The following is a 15,413-nucleotide window of genomic DNA, read 5'->3' as shown; positions in this document are numbered from 1 at the left end:
GTCGACGCTTGCGTGGTATTTTTGATTCAAACAGGATTCCGTACAAATGTAGACCGCGCATGCGTGCTGTAAAAGCTAGCGTGTTTCGTTGCTGTGTGCTGCTCTCCTTGTCTGCAGTGTAAATGTTTCGGACAACGAATACAAACTACTAATTTTCACCATGAAAACAAGATTCAATACCGTGGATATCAGGGCGGTCATTGCTGAGATAAATGCTAAGTAAGTTAGTCTGGTTCATGCATCATGAAACGTGCTAATGTTGGCTAGCTAGTTAACGTTAGCTAGTTACTGTAGCAAATGTCGAAGTTAAAAGAGAGTTTTGGCTTGTTCGACATTGCAGGCGACTGATTGATCGATCTTCAAATCACCTTGGGTCATAAATAACGACTCATTATTATTTGTAGCAAGATCAGTCACAATTTACCCACGAAACCTCGCGTTTTCGACACTCGAACACGGCCATTGAATAACTAGCTAACTAAATAACTACTGTCAAAAATGGGTAGCTAGCTAACAAAATATGATTGGGACTTATGAATAACGTCAGCATGACACTAACTTAACTTGTGTTTCACAGTTACCTTGGTATGCGCGTAAACAACGTGTATGACATCGACACCAAGACCTATCTCATCCGTTTGCAAAAGTAAGTAATATCTGCTGCCTGTCAGTGGTACCAAGCTACAGCAACCATCCATGTTGTTTCCATGATGTTTGTTTCCAGAACTTGTCATGTACACGTAGTCCTAGGGATGACTGGTGTTCAATGTTAGAATGGAAAACGTTTTTGTTTGTTTTCAGGCCTGACACCAAATCTATTCTACTGGTTGAATCTGGACTCCGCATTCATTCTACAGACTTTGAATGGCCCAAAAATATGATGCCCTCTGGCTTTGCCATGAAAGTGAGGATATTGTTTTTTTTTCAGTTGTCCATTCACTTGTCAAGCAATGATGGATGTCTTGGTAACTGTGACTGTATGATGACAATTCCCCACAGTGTCGAAAGCATCTCAAGTCAAGACGACTAACACAGGTGAAGCAGCTTGGGGTTGACAGGATTGTTGACATCCAGTTTGGCTCAGATGAGGCTGCTTACCATCTGATAGTGGAACTCTATGACAGGGTGAGAAATTACCGTTCCCTTTTTCCTCTCTCCGAGTCTGAGGTTTTCATTGTACTCCTCAACTGTAGAATACAGTACTCGTTTCATATTTAGCAATGATATTAGATAATCCATGCTGTTCTCTTTATGATCGTCATGTTGAATGCAGTGTAATGTGCACCCCCTGTGTATGTGAAGGGTAACATTATCCTGGCGGACCACGAGTACACCATTCTGAACCTGCTGCGCTTCCGCACAGCAGAGGGAGAGGAAGATGTGAAGATAGCGGTGAGGGAGAGGTACCCTGTGGAGAACGCCAGGTCCCCAGAGCCCCTCATCAGCCTGGAGAGGTAAGACATCCCCTGGAGGCAGATAGTGGGGTAGGATGAATTAATCATGGGTGAAGAGTGGGTTAGGATGAATCATGGGGCCAATGCAGGCAAAAGATTGGGAAAATGTCACAATTTGTCACAAGATGTTTAGTGATCTGAGCATTGTATTCAATTATATATATAGGGTATATGACATACCTACTCTTTCAAGGGATTTTTATTTTTACTGTTTTATACATTGAAGAATAATAGTGAAGACATCAAAACTATGAAATAACACATGGAATCATGTAGTAACCAAAAAAGTGTTAAACAAATCCTAATATATTTGAGGTTCTTCAAAGTATCCACCCTTTGCCTTGATGACAGTTTTGTACACTCTTGGCATTCTCTCAACCAGCTTCATGAGGTACCGTGGGGCCAAAAAGTATTTAGTCAGCCACCAATTGTACAAGTTCTCCCACTTAAAAAGATGAGAGGCCTGTAATTTTCATCATATGACAGAAAAAAATGAGAGAAAAAAATCCAGAAAATCACATTGTGGGATTTTTTATGAATTTATTTGCAAATTATGGTGGAAAATAAGTATTTGGTCACCTACAAACAAGCAAGATTTCCGTCTCTCACAGACCTGTAACTTCTTCTTTGAGAAGAAGTTTGCTAGAGAGCATTTGGATGATCCAGAAGAAGATTGGGAGAATATCATATGTTCAGATGAAACCAAAATATAACTTTTTGGTAAAAACTCAACTCGTCGTGTTTGGAGTACAAAGAATGCTGAGTTGCATCCAAAGAACACCATACCTACTGTGAAGCATGGGGTGGAAACATGCTTTGGGGCTGTTTTTCTGCAAAGGGACCAGGACGACTGATCCGTGTAAAGCAAAGAATGAATGGGCCCATGCATCGTGAGATTTTGAGTGAAAACCTACTTCCATCAGCAAGGGCATTGAAGATGAAACGTGGCTGGGTCTTTCAGCATGACAATGATCCCAAACACACTGCCCGGGCAACGAAGGAGTGGCTTCGTAAGAAGCATTTCAAGGTCCTGGAGTGGCCTAGCCAGTCTCCAGATCTCAACCTCATAGAAAATCTTTGGAGGGAGTTGAAAGTCCGTGTTGCCCAACAACAGCACCAAAACATCACTGGTCTAGAGGAGATCTGCATGGAGGAATGGGCCAAAATACCAGCAACAGTGTGTGAAAACCTTGTGAAGACTTAGAGAAAACGTTTGACCTCTGTCATTGCCAACAAAGGGTATATAACAAAGTATTGAAAAACTTTTGTTATTGACCAAATACTTATTTTCCACCATAATTTGCAAATAAATTCATAAAAAATCCTACAATGTGATTTTCTGGATTTTTTAAATTCTCATTTTGTCTGTCATAGTTGAAGTGTACCTATGATTAAAATTGCAGGCCTCATCTTTTTAAGTGGGAGAACTTGCACAATTGTTGGCTGACTAAATACCTTTTTGCCCCACTGTAGTTACCTGGAATGCATTTCAATTAACAGGTGTGCCTTAAGTTCATTTGTGGAATTTCTTTCGTTAATGTGTTTGAGCCAATCAGTTGTTCTGACAAGGTAGGGGTGGTGTACAGAAGATAGCCCTATTTGGTAAAAGACCAAGTCCATATTATGGCAAGAACATCTCAAATAAACAAAGATAAATGACAGTCCATCATTACTTTAAAACATGGTCATCCAGAAAATTTCAAGAACTTTGAAAGTGCAGTCCCAAAAACCATCAGGCGCTATGATGAAACTGGCTCTTACGTGGACCGCCACAGAAGATGAGACCCAGAGTTACCTCTGCTGCAGAGGATAAATTAATTTATTAACTGCACCTCAGATTGCAGCCCAAAAAAAATACAATATTTTAAAACATTTATTTCACCTTTATTTAACCAGGTAGGCAAGTTGAGAACAAGTTCTCATTTACAATTGCGACTTGGCCAAGATAAAGCAAAGCAGTTCGACACATACAACAACACAGAGTTAGACATGGAGTAAAAGAAACATACAGTCAATAATACAGTATAAACAAGTCTATATACGATGTGAGCAAATGAGGTGAGATAAGGGAGGTAAAGGCAAAAAAAAGGCCATGGTGGCAAAGTAAATACAATATAGCAAGTAAAACACTGTAATGGTAGATTTGCAATTGAAGAATGTGCAAATTAGAAATAAAAATAATGGGGTGCAAAGGAGCAAAATAAATAGGTTAAATACAGTAGGGAAAGAGGTAGTTGTTTGGGCTTAACTATAGGTGGGCTATGTACAGGTGCAGTAATCTGTGAGCTGCTCTGACAGTTGGTGCTTAAAGCTAGTGAGGGAGATAAGTGTTTCCCGTTTCAGAGATTTTTGTAGTTCGTTCCAGTCATTGGCAGCAGAGAACTGGAAGGAGAGGCGGCCAAAGAAAGAATTGGTTTTGGGGGTGACTAGAGAGATATACCTGCTGGATGGGAGATGCTATGGTGACCAGCGAGCTGAGATAAGGGGGGACTTTACCTAGCAGGGTCTTGTAGATGACATGGAGCCAGTGGGTTTGGCGACGAGTATGAAGCGAGGGCCAGCCAACGAGAGCGTACAGGTCGCAATGGTGGGTAGTATATGGGGCTTTGGTGACAAAACGGATTGCACTGTGATAGACTGCATCCAATTTGTTGAGTAGGGTATTGGAGGCTATTTTGTAAATTACATCGGCGAAGTCAAGGATTGGTAAGATGGTCAGTTTTACAAGGGTATGTTTGGCAGCAGGAGTGAAGGATGCTTTGTTGCGAAATAGGAAGCCAATTCTAGATTTAACTTTGGATTGGAGATGTTTGATATGGGTCTGGAAAGAGAGTTTACAGTCTAACCAGACACCTAAGTATTTGTAGTTGTCCACGTATTCTAAGTCAGAGCTGTCCAGAGTAGTGATGTTGGACAGGCGGGCAGGTGCAGGTAGCGATCGGTTGAAGAGCATGCATTTAGTTTTACTTGTATTTAAGAGCAATTGGAGGCCACGGAAGGAGAGTTGTAATGGCATTGAAGCTTGCCTGGAGGGTTGTTAACACAGTGTCCAAAGAAGGCCAGAAGTATATAGAATAGTGTCGTCTGCGTAAAGGTGGATCAGAGACTCACCAGCAGCAAGAGCGACCTCATTGATGTATACAGAGGAGAGAGTCGGTCCAAGAATTGAACCCTGTGGCACACCCATAGAGACTGCCAGAGGTCCGGACAGCAGACCCTCCAATTTGACACACTGAACTCTATCAGAGAAGTAGTTGGTGAACCAGGCGTGGCAATCATTTGAGAAACCAAGGCTGTCGAGTCTGCCGATGAGGATGTGGTGATTGACAGAGTCGAAAGCCTTGGCCAGATCAATGAATAAAGCTGCACAGTAATGTTTCTTATCGATGGTGGTTAAGATATCATTTAGGACCTTGAGCGTGGTTGAGGTGCACCCATGACCAGCTCTGAAATCAGATTGCATAGCAGAGAATGTATGGTGAGATTCGAAATGTTCGGTCATTTGTTTGTTGACTTGGCTTTCGAAGACCTTAGAAAGGCATGGTAGGATAGATATAGGTCTGTAGCAGTTTGGGTCAAGAGTGTGTCCCCCTTTGAAGAGGGGATGACCGCAGCTGCTTTCCAATCTTTGGGAATCTTAGACGACACGAAAGAGAGGTTGAACAGGCTAGTAAAAGTGGTGGCAACAATTTCGCCAGATAATTTTAGAAAGAAAGGGTCCAGATTGTCTAGCCCGGCTGATTTGTAGGGGTCCAGATTTTGCAGCTCTTTCAGAACATCAGCTGAACGGATTTGGGAGAAGGAGAAATGGGGAAGGCTTGGGTGAGTTGCTGTGGGGGGGGGTGCAGTGCTGTTGACCGGGGTAGGAGTAGCCAGGTGGAAAGCATGGCCAGCCGTGGAAAAATGCTTGTTGAAATTCTCAATTATGGTGGATTTATCAGTGGTGACAGTGTTTCCTATCTTGTGGGAAGCTGGGAGGAGGTGTTCTTATTCTCCATGGACTTTACAGTGTCCCAGAACTTTTTTGAGTTAGTGTTGCAGGAAGCAAATTTCTGCTTGAAAAAGCTAGCCGTAGCTTTTCTAACTGCCTGTGTATAATGGTTTCTAGCTTCCCTGAACAGCTGCATAACACGGGGGCTGTTCGATGCTAATGCAGAACGCCATAGCATGTTTTTGTGTTGGTTAAGGGCAGTCAGGTCTGGGGAGAACCAAGGGCTATATCTGTTCCTGGTTCTAAATTTCTTGAATGGGGCATGTTTATTTAAGATGGTTAGGAAGGCATTTAAAAAAAATATCCAGGCATCCTCTACTGACGGGATGAGATCAATATCCTTCCAGGATACCCCGGCCAGGTCGATTAGAAAGGCCTGCTCGCTGAAGTGTTTCAGGGAGCGTTTGACAGTGATGAGTGGAGGTCGTTTGAGGCAGTGATCGCTGAGATCTTGGTTGAAGACAGCAGAGGTGTATTTAGAGGGCAAGTTGGTTAGGATGATATCTATGAGGGTGCCCGTGTTTAAGGCTTTGGTGAGGTACCTGGTAGGTTCATTGATAATTTGTGTGAGATTGAGGGCATCAAGTTTAGATTGTAGGATGGCTGGGGTGTTAAGCATGTTCCAGTTTAGGTCGCCTAGCAGCACGAGCTCTGAAGATAAATGGGGGGCAATCAGTTCACATATGGTGTCCAGAGCACAGCTGGGGGCAGAGGGTGGTCTATAGCAGGCGGCAACGGTGAGAGACTTGTTTTTAGAGAGGTGGATTTTTAAAAGTACAAGTTCAAATTGTTTGGGTACAGACCTGGATAGTAGGACAGAACTCTGCAGGCTATCTTTGCAGTAGATTGGCAGTTCTATCTTGTCTGAAAATGTTGTAGTTTGGGATGAACATTTCAGAATTTTTTGTGGTCTTCCTAAGCCAGGATTCAGACACAGCTAGAACATCCGGGTTGGCAGAGTGTGCTAAAGCAGTGAATAGAACAAACTTAGGGAGGAGGCTTCTAATGTTAACATGCATGAAACCAAGGCTATTACGGTTACAGAAGTCGTCAAAAGAGCGCCTGCGGAATAGGAGTGGAGCTAGGCACTGCAGGGCCTGGATTCACCTCTACATCGCCAGAGGAACAGAGGAGGAGTAGGATAAGGGTACGGCTAAAAGCAATAAGAATTGGTTGTCTAGAACGTCTGGAACAAAGAGTAAAAGGAGGTTTCTGGGGACGATAAAATAGCATCAAGGTATAATGTACAGACAAAGGTATGGTAGGATGTGAATACAGTGGAGGTAAACCTAGGTATTGAGTGATGAAGAGAGAGATATTGTCTCTAGAAACATCATTGAAACCAGGAGATGTCATTGCATGTGTGGGTGGTGGAACTAATAGGTTGGATAAGGTATAGTGAGCAGGACTAGAGGCTCTACAGTGAAATAAGCCAATAAACACCAACCAGAACAGCAATGGACAAGGCATATTGACATTAAGGAGAGGCATGCTTAGTCGAGTGATCAAAAGGGTCCAGTGAGTAGAGGATTGGTTGAGGGTCACAGCGATTTAGACAGGTAGCCAGGCCATCGGTAGCAAGCTAGCATAGGATGGAGGTCTGTTATTAGCCACCTCTTGCGTTCCGTCAGTAGATTAGTGGGGTTCCGTGTGGTAGAGGGGATTAATCCAAATCACACAACAAAAAACAATAGATATAGTTATAGAGGCCCAAGAAGAAAAAAAAAATAATAATAAATTGTCCGATTGTCTATTCAGATAGCAGCCGATAAGACAGCTAACGGTTAGCGGGCCGCAGATGGGCGTTCAGGTAACGTCGCGACGGAGGAGCCAGCCGGATAACTCCTTTGGGTAGATAACGTCGGCAGTCCAGTTGTGAAGGCCCGGTGGGCCTCCGCGTAGGCAGTAAAACAGGTCCGGATAGGTGATTGTAGCCCAGGAGTGATTGATGGAACTCTTCAGCAGGCTAGCTCCGGAATAATTGATGTTTGCTCCGGAATCGACGAAAGCCGATAGTCACACGGATATCAGCTAGCTAGCTGTGAGATCCAGGTATGAATGTCCAGAGTTAACGGTTGAAATCCAAGGACATGGAGAGAAAAATTGGTCCGGTATGTTCCGAGCCGCGCTGCGCCGTACAAAACTGGCGATAGATTTTCGAGCTAAAGGATAGCTGATGGTTGCAGGCAGACACAAACCGTGGTTAGCTGAATACTAACGATTAGCCAGTAAAGAAGCTAACTAGCTTCTGGCTAGCTCCTGGCTAGTTTCTGGCTAGCTTCTTGGAGGATTACAGATTTGAGGTAAATAATACTTTTTTTATAAATATAAATTGGTGAGGCGGGTTGCAGGAGAATGTTTTGAAGATGAGTTTATGGAAAATTAAAAATATATATATAAAAGGTATGTGAAAAAAGTTTATATATATATATATATATATATACAGGACACGACAAGACGAGGACAAAAAACGTCTGAACTGCTATGCCGTCTTGGAATCAATGAATCAAATGCTTCACAGAGTTCAAGTAACAGACGCATCTCAGAGGATGCCTTCATGGTTGAATTGCTTTACAGAAACCACTACTAAAGGACACACAAAAGAAGAAGAGACTTGCTTGGGTTAAGAAACACGAGCAATGCATATTAGATGGAAATCTGTCCTTTGGTCTAAGTCTAAATTGGAGATTTTTGGTGCCAACTGCCGTGTCTTTTGTGAGATGCAGAGTAGGTGAACGGAGGATCTCCATGTGTGGTTCTCACCATGAAGCATAGAGGAGGTGGTGTGATGGTGGGGGGTGCTTTGCTGTTGACACTGTGATTTAGAGTTCAAGTCACACTTAACCAACATGGCTACCACAGCATTCTGCACCGATATGCCATCCCTCTGGTTAGCGCTTAGTGGCACTATCATTTGTTTTACAACAGGACAGTGACCCAACATACCTCCAGGCTGTTTAAGGGCTATTTGACCAAAAAGGAGAGTGATGGAGTGCTGCATCAGATGACCTGGCCTCCACAATCACCCGACCTCAACTCAATTGAGATGGTTTGGGATGAGTTTCGCCTACAAGTGCTCAGCATATGTGGGAACTCTTGTGGTCACTACATGATTCCATATGTTATTTCATAATTTTGATGTCTTCACTATTATTTTACAATGTAGAAAATAGTACAAATAGAGAATAACCCTTGAATGAGTAGGTGTGTGTCAACTTTTGACTGTGTGTGTGTGTGTGTGTGTGTGTGTGTGTGTGTGTGTGTGTGTGTAAGTAATCTGGCAAGGGGAACTGTTTTGAAAACACCACGCCTCCATCTTGACATTCCCCCACCATTGCAAATTGTTTTTGAAGCTATAGAAATGCATTTATTAATGTCTACATTTGTTTTCGTCACATGCATTCTGTTAGAGACACCTTAATACTTACTTTTTAAATTGTATTATGTCAGCTAAACATAAAAATAAACATGAGAAAATATATAACATTTTCCTTAAAGTTATGCTAATATCCCCACTACAACAACAAAAATACTTGAATATGTGTAATTATCTCCTTTAAATTGAATTGAAATACTGTAGAATTATATTCATTACTATGGAGGACTGCTCCTTCTATTGGGAGTGACAATATCGCTGTCCGGTGGCTTCAAAGCTCTACAGAGGGTAGTGCGTACAACTCAGTATATCACTGGGGCCGAACTCCCTGCCATCCAGGACTTCATTACCAGGCGGTGTCAGAGGAAAGCCCAAAAATTGTCAGACTCCAGCCACCCAAGTCAAAGACTGTTTTCTCTGCTACCGCATTGCAAGCGGTACCGGAGCGACACGTCTCTGACCAGAAGGCACTTGAACAGCCTATACCCCCAAGCTATATTCACTAGATTCTACCCACACACTCACATACTACACTGACACTCCAACACATACATATATTGACGCCACAAACACAATTTACATACTCTGCTTCTACTCTGTTTATTATACACTGCTCAAACAAATAAAGGGAACACTTAAACAACACAATGTAACTCCAAGTCAATCACACTTCTGTAAAATCAAACTGTCCACTTAGGAAGCAACACTGATTGACAATACATTTCACATGCTGTTTTGCAAATGGAATAGACAACGGGTGGAAATTATAGACAATTAGCAAGACACCCCCAATAATGGAGTGGTTCTGCAGGTGACCACAGACCACTTCTCAGTTCCTATGCTTCCTGGCTGATTGTTTTGGTCACTTTGGAATGCTGGTGGTGTTTTCACTCTAGTGGTAGCATGAGACAGAGTCTACAATCCACACAAGTGGCTCAGGTAGTGCAGCTCATCCAGGATGGCACATCAATGCGAGCTGTGGCAAGAAGGTTTTGTCATCTCCCATCTGGATTACTGCAACTCGCTGTTGGCTGGGCTCCCTGCCTGTGCCATTAAACCCCTACAACTCATCCAGAACGCCGCAGCCCGTCTGGTGTTCAACCTTCCCAAGTTCTCTCACGTCACCCCGCTCCTCCGCTCTCTCCACTGGCTTCCAGTTGAAGCTCGCATCCGCTACAAGAACATGGTGCTTGCCTACGGAGCTGTGAGGGGAACGGCACCTCAGTACCTCCAGGCTCTGATCAGGCCCTACACCCAAACAAGGGCACTGCGTTCATCCACCTCTGGCCTGCTCGCCTCCCTACCACTGAGGAAGTACAGTTCCCGCTCAGCCCAGTCAAAACTGTTCGCTGCTCTGGCTCCCCAATGGTGGAACACACTCCCTCACGACGCCAGGACAGCGGAGTCAATCACCACCTTCCGGAGACACCTGAAACCCCACCTCTTTAAGGAATACCTAGGATAGGATAAAGTAATCCTTCTCACCCCCCTAAAAGATTTAGATGCACTATTGTAAAGTGGCTGTTCCACTGGATGTCATAAGGTGAATGCACCAATTTGTAAGTCGCTCTGGATAAGAGCGTCTGCTAAATGACTTAAATGTAATGTAAATGTAAGGTTTGCTGTGTTTGTCAGCGTAGTGTCCAGAGCATGGAGTCGCTACCAGGAGACAGGCCAGTACATCAGGAGACGTGGAGGAGGCCGTAGGAGGGCAACAACCCAGCAGCAGGACCGCTACCTCCGCCTTTGTGCAAGGAGGAGCAGTAGGAGCACTGCCAGAGCCCTGCAAAATGACCTCCAGCAGGCCACAAATGTGCATGTGTCTGCTCAAACGGTCAGAAACAGACTCCATGAGGGTGGTATGAGGGCCCGACGTCCACAGGTGGGGGTTGTTCTTATAGCCCAACACCGTGCAGGACGTTTGGCATTTGCCAGAGAACACCAAGATTGGCAAATTCGCCACTGGCGCCCTGTGCTCTTCACAGATGAAAGCAGGTTCACACTGAGCACATGTGACAGACGTGACAGTCTGGAGACGCCGTGGAGAACGTTCTGCTGCCTGCAACATCCTCCAGCATGACCGGTTGGGCGGTGGGTCAATCATGGTGTGGGGTGGCATTTCTTTGGGGGGCCGCACAGCCCTCCATGTGCTCGCCAGAGGTAGCCCGACTGCCATTAGGTACCGAGATGAGATCCTCAGACCCCTTGTGAAACCATATGCTGGTGCGGTTGGCCCTAGGTTCCTCCTAATGCGAGACAATGCTAGACCTCATGTGGCTGGAGTGTGTCAGCAGTTCCTGCAAAAGGAAGGCATTGATGTTATGGACTGGCCCGTCTGTTCCCCAGACCTGAATCCAATTGAGCACATCTGGGACATCATGTCTCGCTCCATCCACCAACGCCACTTTGCACCACAGACTGTCCAGGAGTTGGCGGATGCTTTAGTCCAGGTCTGGGAGGAGATCCCTCAGGAGACCGTCCGCCACCTCATCAGGGCTATGCCCAGGCGTTGTAGGGAGGTCATACAGGCACATGGAGGCCACACACACTACTGAGCCTCATTTTAACTTGTTTTAAGGACATTACATCAAAGTTGGATCAGCCTGTAGTGTGGTTTTCCACTTTAATTTTGAGTGTGACTCCAAATCCAGACCTCCATAGGTTGATACATTTGTTTTTCCATTGATCATTTTTGCGTGATTTTTGTTGTCAGCACATTCAACTATGTAAAGAAAAAAGTATTTCATAAGAATATTTCATTCATTCAGATCTAGGATGTGTTATTTTATTTCCCTTTATTTTTTTGAGCAGTGTATATCCTGATTGCCTAGTCACTTTTACCCCTACCCATATGTAGTTGTGTAAAGTTCTTAAGTAAAAAATACTTTGGTGTATCTGTACTTTACTATTTATATTTTTGATAACTTTTACTACACTACATTCCTAAAGAAAATAATGTACTTTTTACTCCATACATTTTCCCTGACACCAAAAAGTACTTGCTACATTTGGAATGCTTAGCAGGACACAAATGGTCTAATTCACACACTTATCAAAATATCCTCTCTGTTCATCTCTACTGCCACTGATCTGGCAGACTCACTATCCATAAATTAAAAAACAAGAAAATGTTGCTGTCTAGTTTGCTTAATATAAGGAATTTTAAAATATTTTTATTGTAAGTTTTGATACTTAAGTATATTTTATCAATTACACTTACTTTTGATTCTTCAGTATATTTTAAACCGAATACTTTTACTCAAGTAGTATTGTACTGCATGTTACTTGAGTATTATTCTATTAAGATATCTTTTCCACAATTATGACATTTGGGTACTTTTTCCACCACTGCCCACATGTACGTACTGTATTGGCTCAAATACCTCAACTACCTTGTATCCCTGCACATTGACTTGTAATTTCTTACTTTTTAACTCTGCACTGTTGGGAATGGGCTTGTAAGAAAGCATTTAATTGTAAAGTATACACCTGTTGTATTCGGCGTTGTGGATCTTAGAGAACCAATAAAATTAGATTTCAATAAGCAGGACTTTTGCAATCACCCAGCCAGGATTTCTGGAAAACTTGGTTATTTTGGGAAAGTTTACCGGACTTTTGCAACCCTAGTTAGGCACGAATTCATTGAAGAAATAATCCTTTGTTTTGGTTTGTTTTTCATGTAGACTCACTGAAGTCCTGTCGAAGGCCACGAATGGAGAACAGGTGAAAAGGATCCTCAATCCCCACCTTCGTAAGTAGTCTTCATCTCCTCAAAGTGGCTCCATCCATTGCTCATCCAGGTTTAGTTTAAAAATAAATGTTTTACACAATGTTATTATTGTAAACAGCAGACTTACCTTCTAATATGATCTATCTGCTCTTTCAGCATATGGGGCTACTCTCATAGAGCACTGTCTGATGGAAGTGGGACTCCCCGGCTTCATCAAAGTGGACAGCCAGTTTGATGCTGCACGAGGTACGTTTCTTTTAGACCAGCTGTAGCCTTTGGCAGATTACAAATATGTGCTGCTGGTATATATTATTCAATCAATGATCATCAGAATTGTGATATTCTGGATGAAATAGGCTTAATTGTTGTCTGTAGATGCACCCAAAATCCTCGATGCCCTGCAAATGGCAGAAGTTTATATGGAGAAAACGGCAAGCTTCGATGGAAAGGTAGGTCTCACGTCTTAATGAGAATATTCATTCATACATCAGATCCATTTGTCATAGCGAAATTATAGAAAACTGTTTCTCCCTTGTTTCGTTGCAGGGCTACATCATCCAAAAATGTGAGAAGAAACCAAGTTTAGCCCCAGAGAAACCTGAAGAATTGCTCACGTAAGTTATTTTATTTGACTCTCATTCTGTGCTTATGATATTATGTCTCCAAGTTCTGTTACTTGTTATGGAGGTTTTTGTTTGCTTGGTTGGTGAGATATGTTCAAGTCTCCAACATTGTCTTCTTTTACAGATATGAGGAATTCCACCCCTTCCTCTTTGCCCAACATGCAAATAGCCACTATGTTGAGTTTGATACATTTGACAAGGTGAAATTTAGAATATATGTCCTTTATATGTATTTATTTACCCTATGCATATGTTGGAAAAATGTCATTGTTTCCCATACGTACCTAGTGTACTAAAACTATATTGGTATTTTCACAAGACATAAGGTATGAGATCACTTCAGTAAGTCTTGCTCCTCTGCGCTTAGGCAGTGGACGAATTCTACTCCAAGATGGAGAGTCAGAAGATTGACGTGAAGGCCCTGCAGCAGGAGAAACAGGCTCTGAAAAAGCTGGACAATGTCAAGAGGGACCACGTGCAGAGGCTGGAGGCACTGCACCAACTTCAGGTCAATTACTGAAGAACTCTCACATTACCACCAGACCTGAGCTGTGTTTGAATACTCATACTAACTGTACTATTTGTGACGTGAATTGAGTACAGTTGAAGTCAGAAGTTTACATACACTTAGGTTGGAGTCATTAAAACTTGTTTTTTCAACCACACAAATTTCTTGTAAACAAACTATAGTTTTGTCAAGTCGGTTAGGACATCTACTTTGTGCATGACACAAGTAAGCTTTCCAACAATTGTTTACAGACAGATTATTTCACTGTATCACAATTCCAGTGGGTCAGAAGTTTCCATACCCTAAGTTGACTGTGCCTTTAAACAGCTTGGAAAATTCCAGAAAATTATGTCATGGCTTTAGAAGCTTCTGATCGGCTAATTGACATCATTTGAGTCAATTGGAGGTGTACCTGTGGATGAATTTCAAGGCCTACCCTGCTTGACATCATGGGAAAATCAAAAGAAATCAGCCAAGACCCCAGAAAAAAGACCTCCACAAGTCTGGTTCATCCTTGGGAGCAAACGCCTGAAGGTACCACGTTCATCTGTACAAACAATAGTACGCAATTATAAACACCATGGGATCACACAGCCGCCATACCGCTCAGGAAGGAGACGTGTTCTGTCTCGTAGAGATGAACGTACTTTGGTGCGAAAAGTGCAAATCGATCCCAGAACAGCAGCAAATAACCTTGTGAAGATGCTTGAGGAAACGGGTACAAAAGTATCTATATCCACATTAAAACGAGTCCTATATCGACATAACCTGAAAGACCGGTCAGCAAGGCAGAAGCCACTGCTCCAAAATTGCCATAAAAAAGCCAAACTATGTTTTGTAACTGCACATGGGGACAAAGATTGTACTTTTTGGAGAAATGTCCTCTGGTCTGATGAAACAAAAATAGAACTGTTTGGCCATAATGACCATCGTTATGTTCGGAGGAAAAAGGGAGATGCTTGCAAGCCGAAGAACACCATCCCAACCGTGAAGCACGGTGGTGGCAGCATCATGTTGTGGGGGTGCTTTGCTGCAAGAGGGACTGGTGCACTTCACAAAATAGATGGCATCATGAGGTAGGAAAATGATGTGGATGTATTGAAGCAACATCTCGAAGTCATCAGTCACAAAGTTAAAGCTTGGTCGCAAATGGGCCTTCCAAATGGACAATGACCCCAAGCATTCTTACAAAGTTGTTGCAAAATTGCTTAAGGTCATCAAAGTCAAGGTATTGGAGTGGCCATCACAAAGCCCTGTCCTATAGAAAATTTGTGGGCAGAATTGAAAAGCGTGTGTGAGCAAAGAGGCCAGAAACCTGACTCAGTTACAACAGGAGGAATGGGCCACATTTCACCCAACTTATTGTGGGAAGCTTGTGGAAGCCTACCCGAAATGTTTGACCCAAGTTCATCAATTTAAAGGCAATGCTACCAAATACTAATAGAGTGTATGTAAACTCACTGGGAATGTGATGAAAGAAATAAAAGCTGAAATAAATCATTCTCTCCTATTATTCTGACATTTCACATTCTTAAAATAAAGTGGTGATCGTAACTGACCTAAGACATGGACTTTTTACTAGGATTAAATGTCAGGAATTGTGAAACTGAGTTGAAATGTATTTGGCTAAGGTGTATGTAAACTTCTGACTTCAACTGTATATAGTATGCTTATTGGTCATAGTATGGATATAGTTAGTATGCCAAAGGTTTCCGGATGTCGTACTAAATT

The 15,413-nt window shown here is 42.8% G+C and overlaps 1 protein-coding gene across 1 annotated transcript in view; it reads left to right on the top strand.

Annotated features, from left to right (window-relative positions):
- The first annotated feature begins 69 nt into the window (after nt 1-69).
- LOC118368594 (ribosome quality control complex subunit NEMF-like) overlaps nt 70-15,413 on the top strand; it is a 36,318-nt gene continuing 20,974 nt past the window's right edge. The window contains exons 1-11 of the mRNA XM_035752823.2: nt 70-219; nt 578-646; nt 802-904; nt 1,000-1,125; nt 1,303-1,454; nt 12,505-12,572; nt 12,708-12,797; nt 12,927-13,000; nt 13,098-13,165; nt 13,299-13,374; nt 13,542-13,682. Of these exons, the coding sequence (XP_035608716.1) occupies nt 161-219; nt 578-646; nt 802-904; nt 1,000-1,125; nt 1,303-1,454; nt 12,505-12,572; nt 12,708-12,797; nt 12,927-13,000; nt 13,098-13,165; nt 13,299-13,374; nt 13,542-13,682 (1,026 nt within the window). The 5' untranslated portion in view covers nt 70-160. The remainder of the gene's footprint in view (nt 220-577; nt 647-801; nt 905-999; nt 1,126-1,302; nt 1,455-12,504; nt 12,573-12,707; nt 12,798-12,926; nt 13,001-13,097; nt 13,166-13,298; nt 13,375-13,541; nt 13,683-15,413) is intronic.

The sequence above is a fragment of the Oncorhynchus keta genome, chromosome 35 (genome assembly GCF_023373465.1).
Source record: "Oncorhynchus keta strain PuntledgeMale-10-30-2019 chromosome 35, Oket_V2, whole genome shotgun sequence".
Taxonomy (NCBI): domain Eukaryota; kingdom Metazoa; phylum Chordata; class Actinopteri; order Salmoniformes; family Salmonidae; genus Oncorhynchus; species Oncorhynchus keta.
Note: the sequence above shows the minus strand (reverse complement) of the source record. Positions and strands in the feature narration are given on the sequence as shown.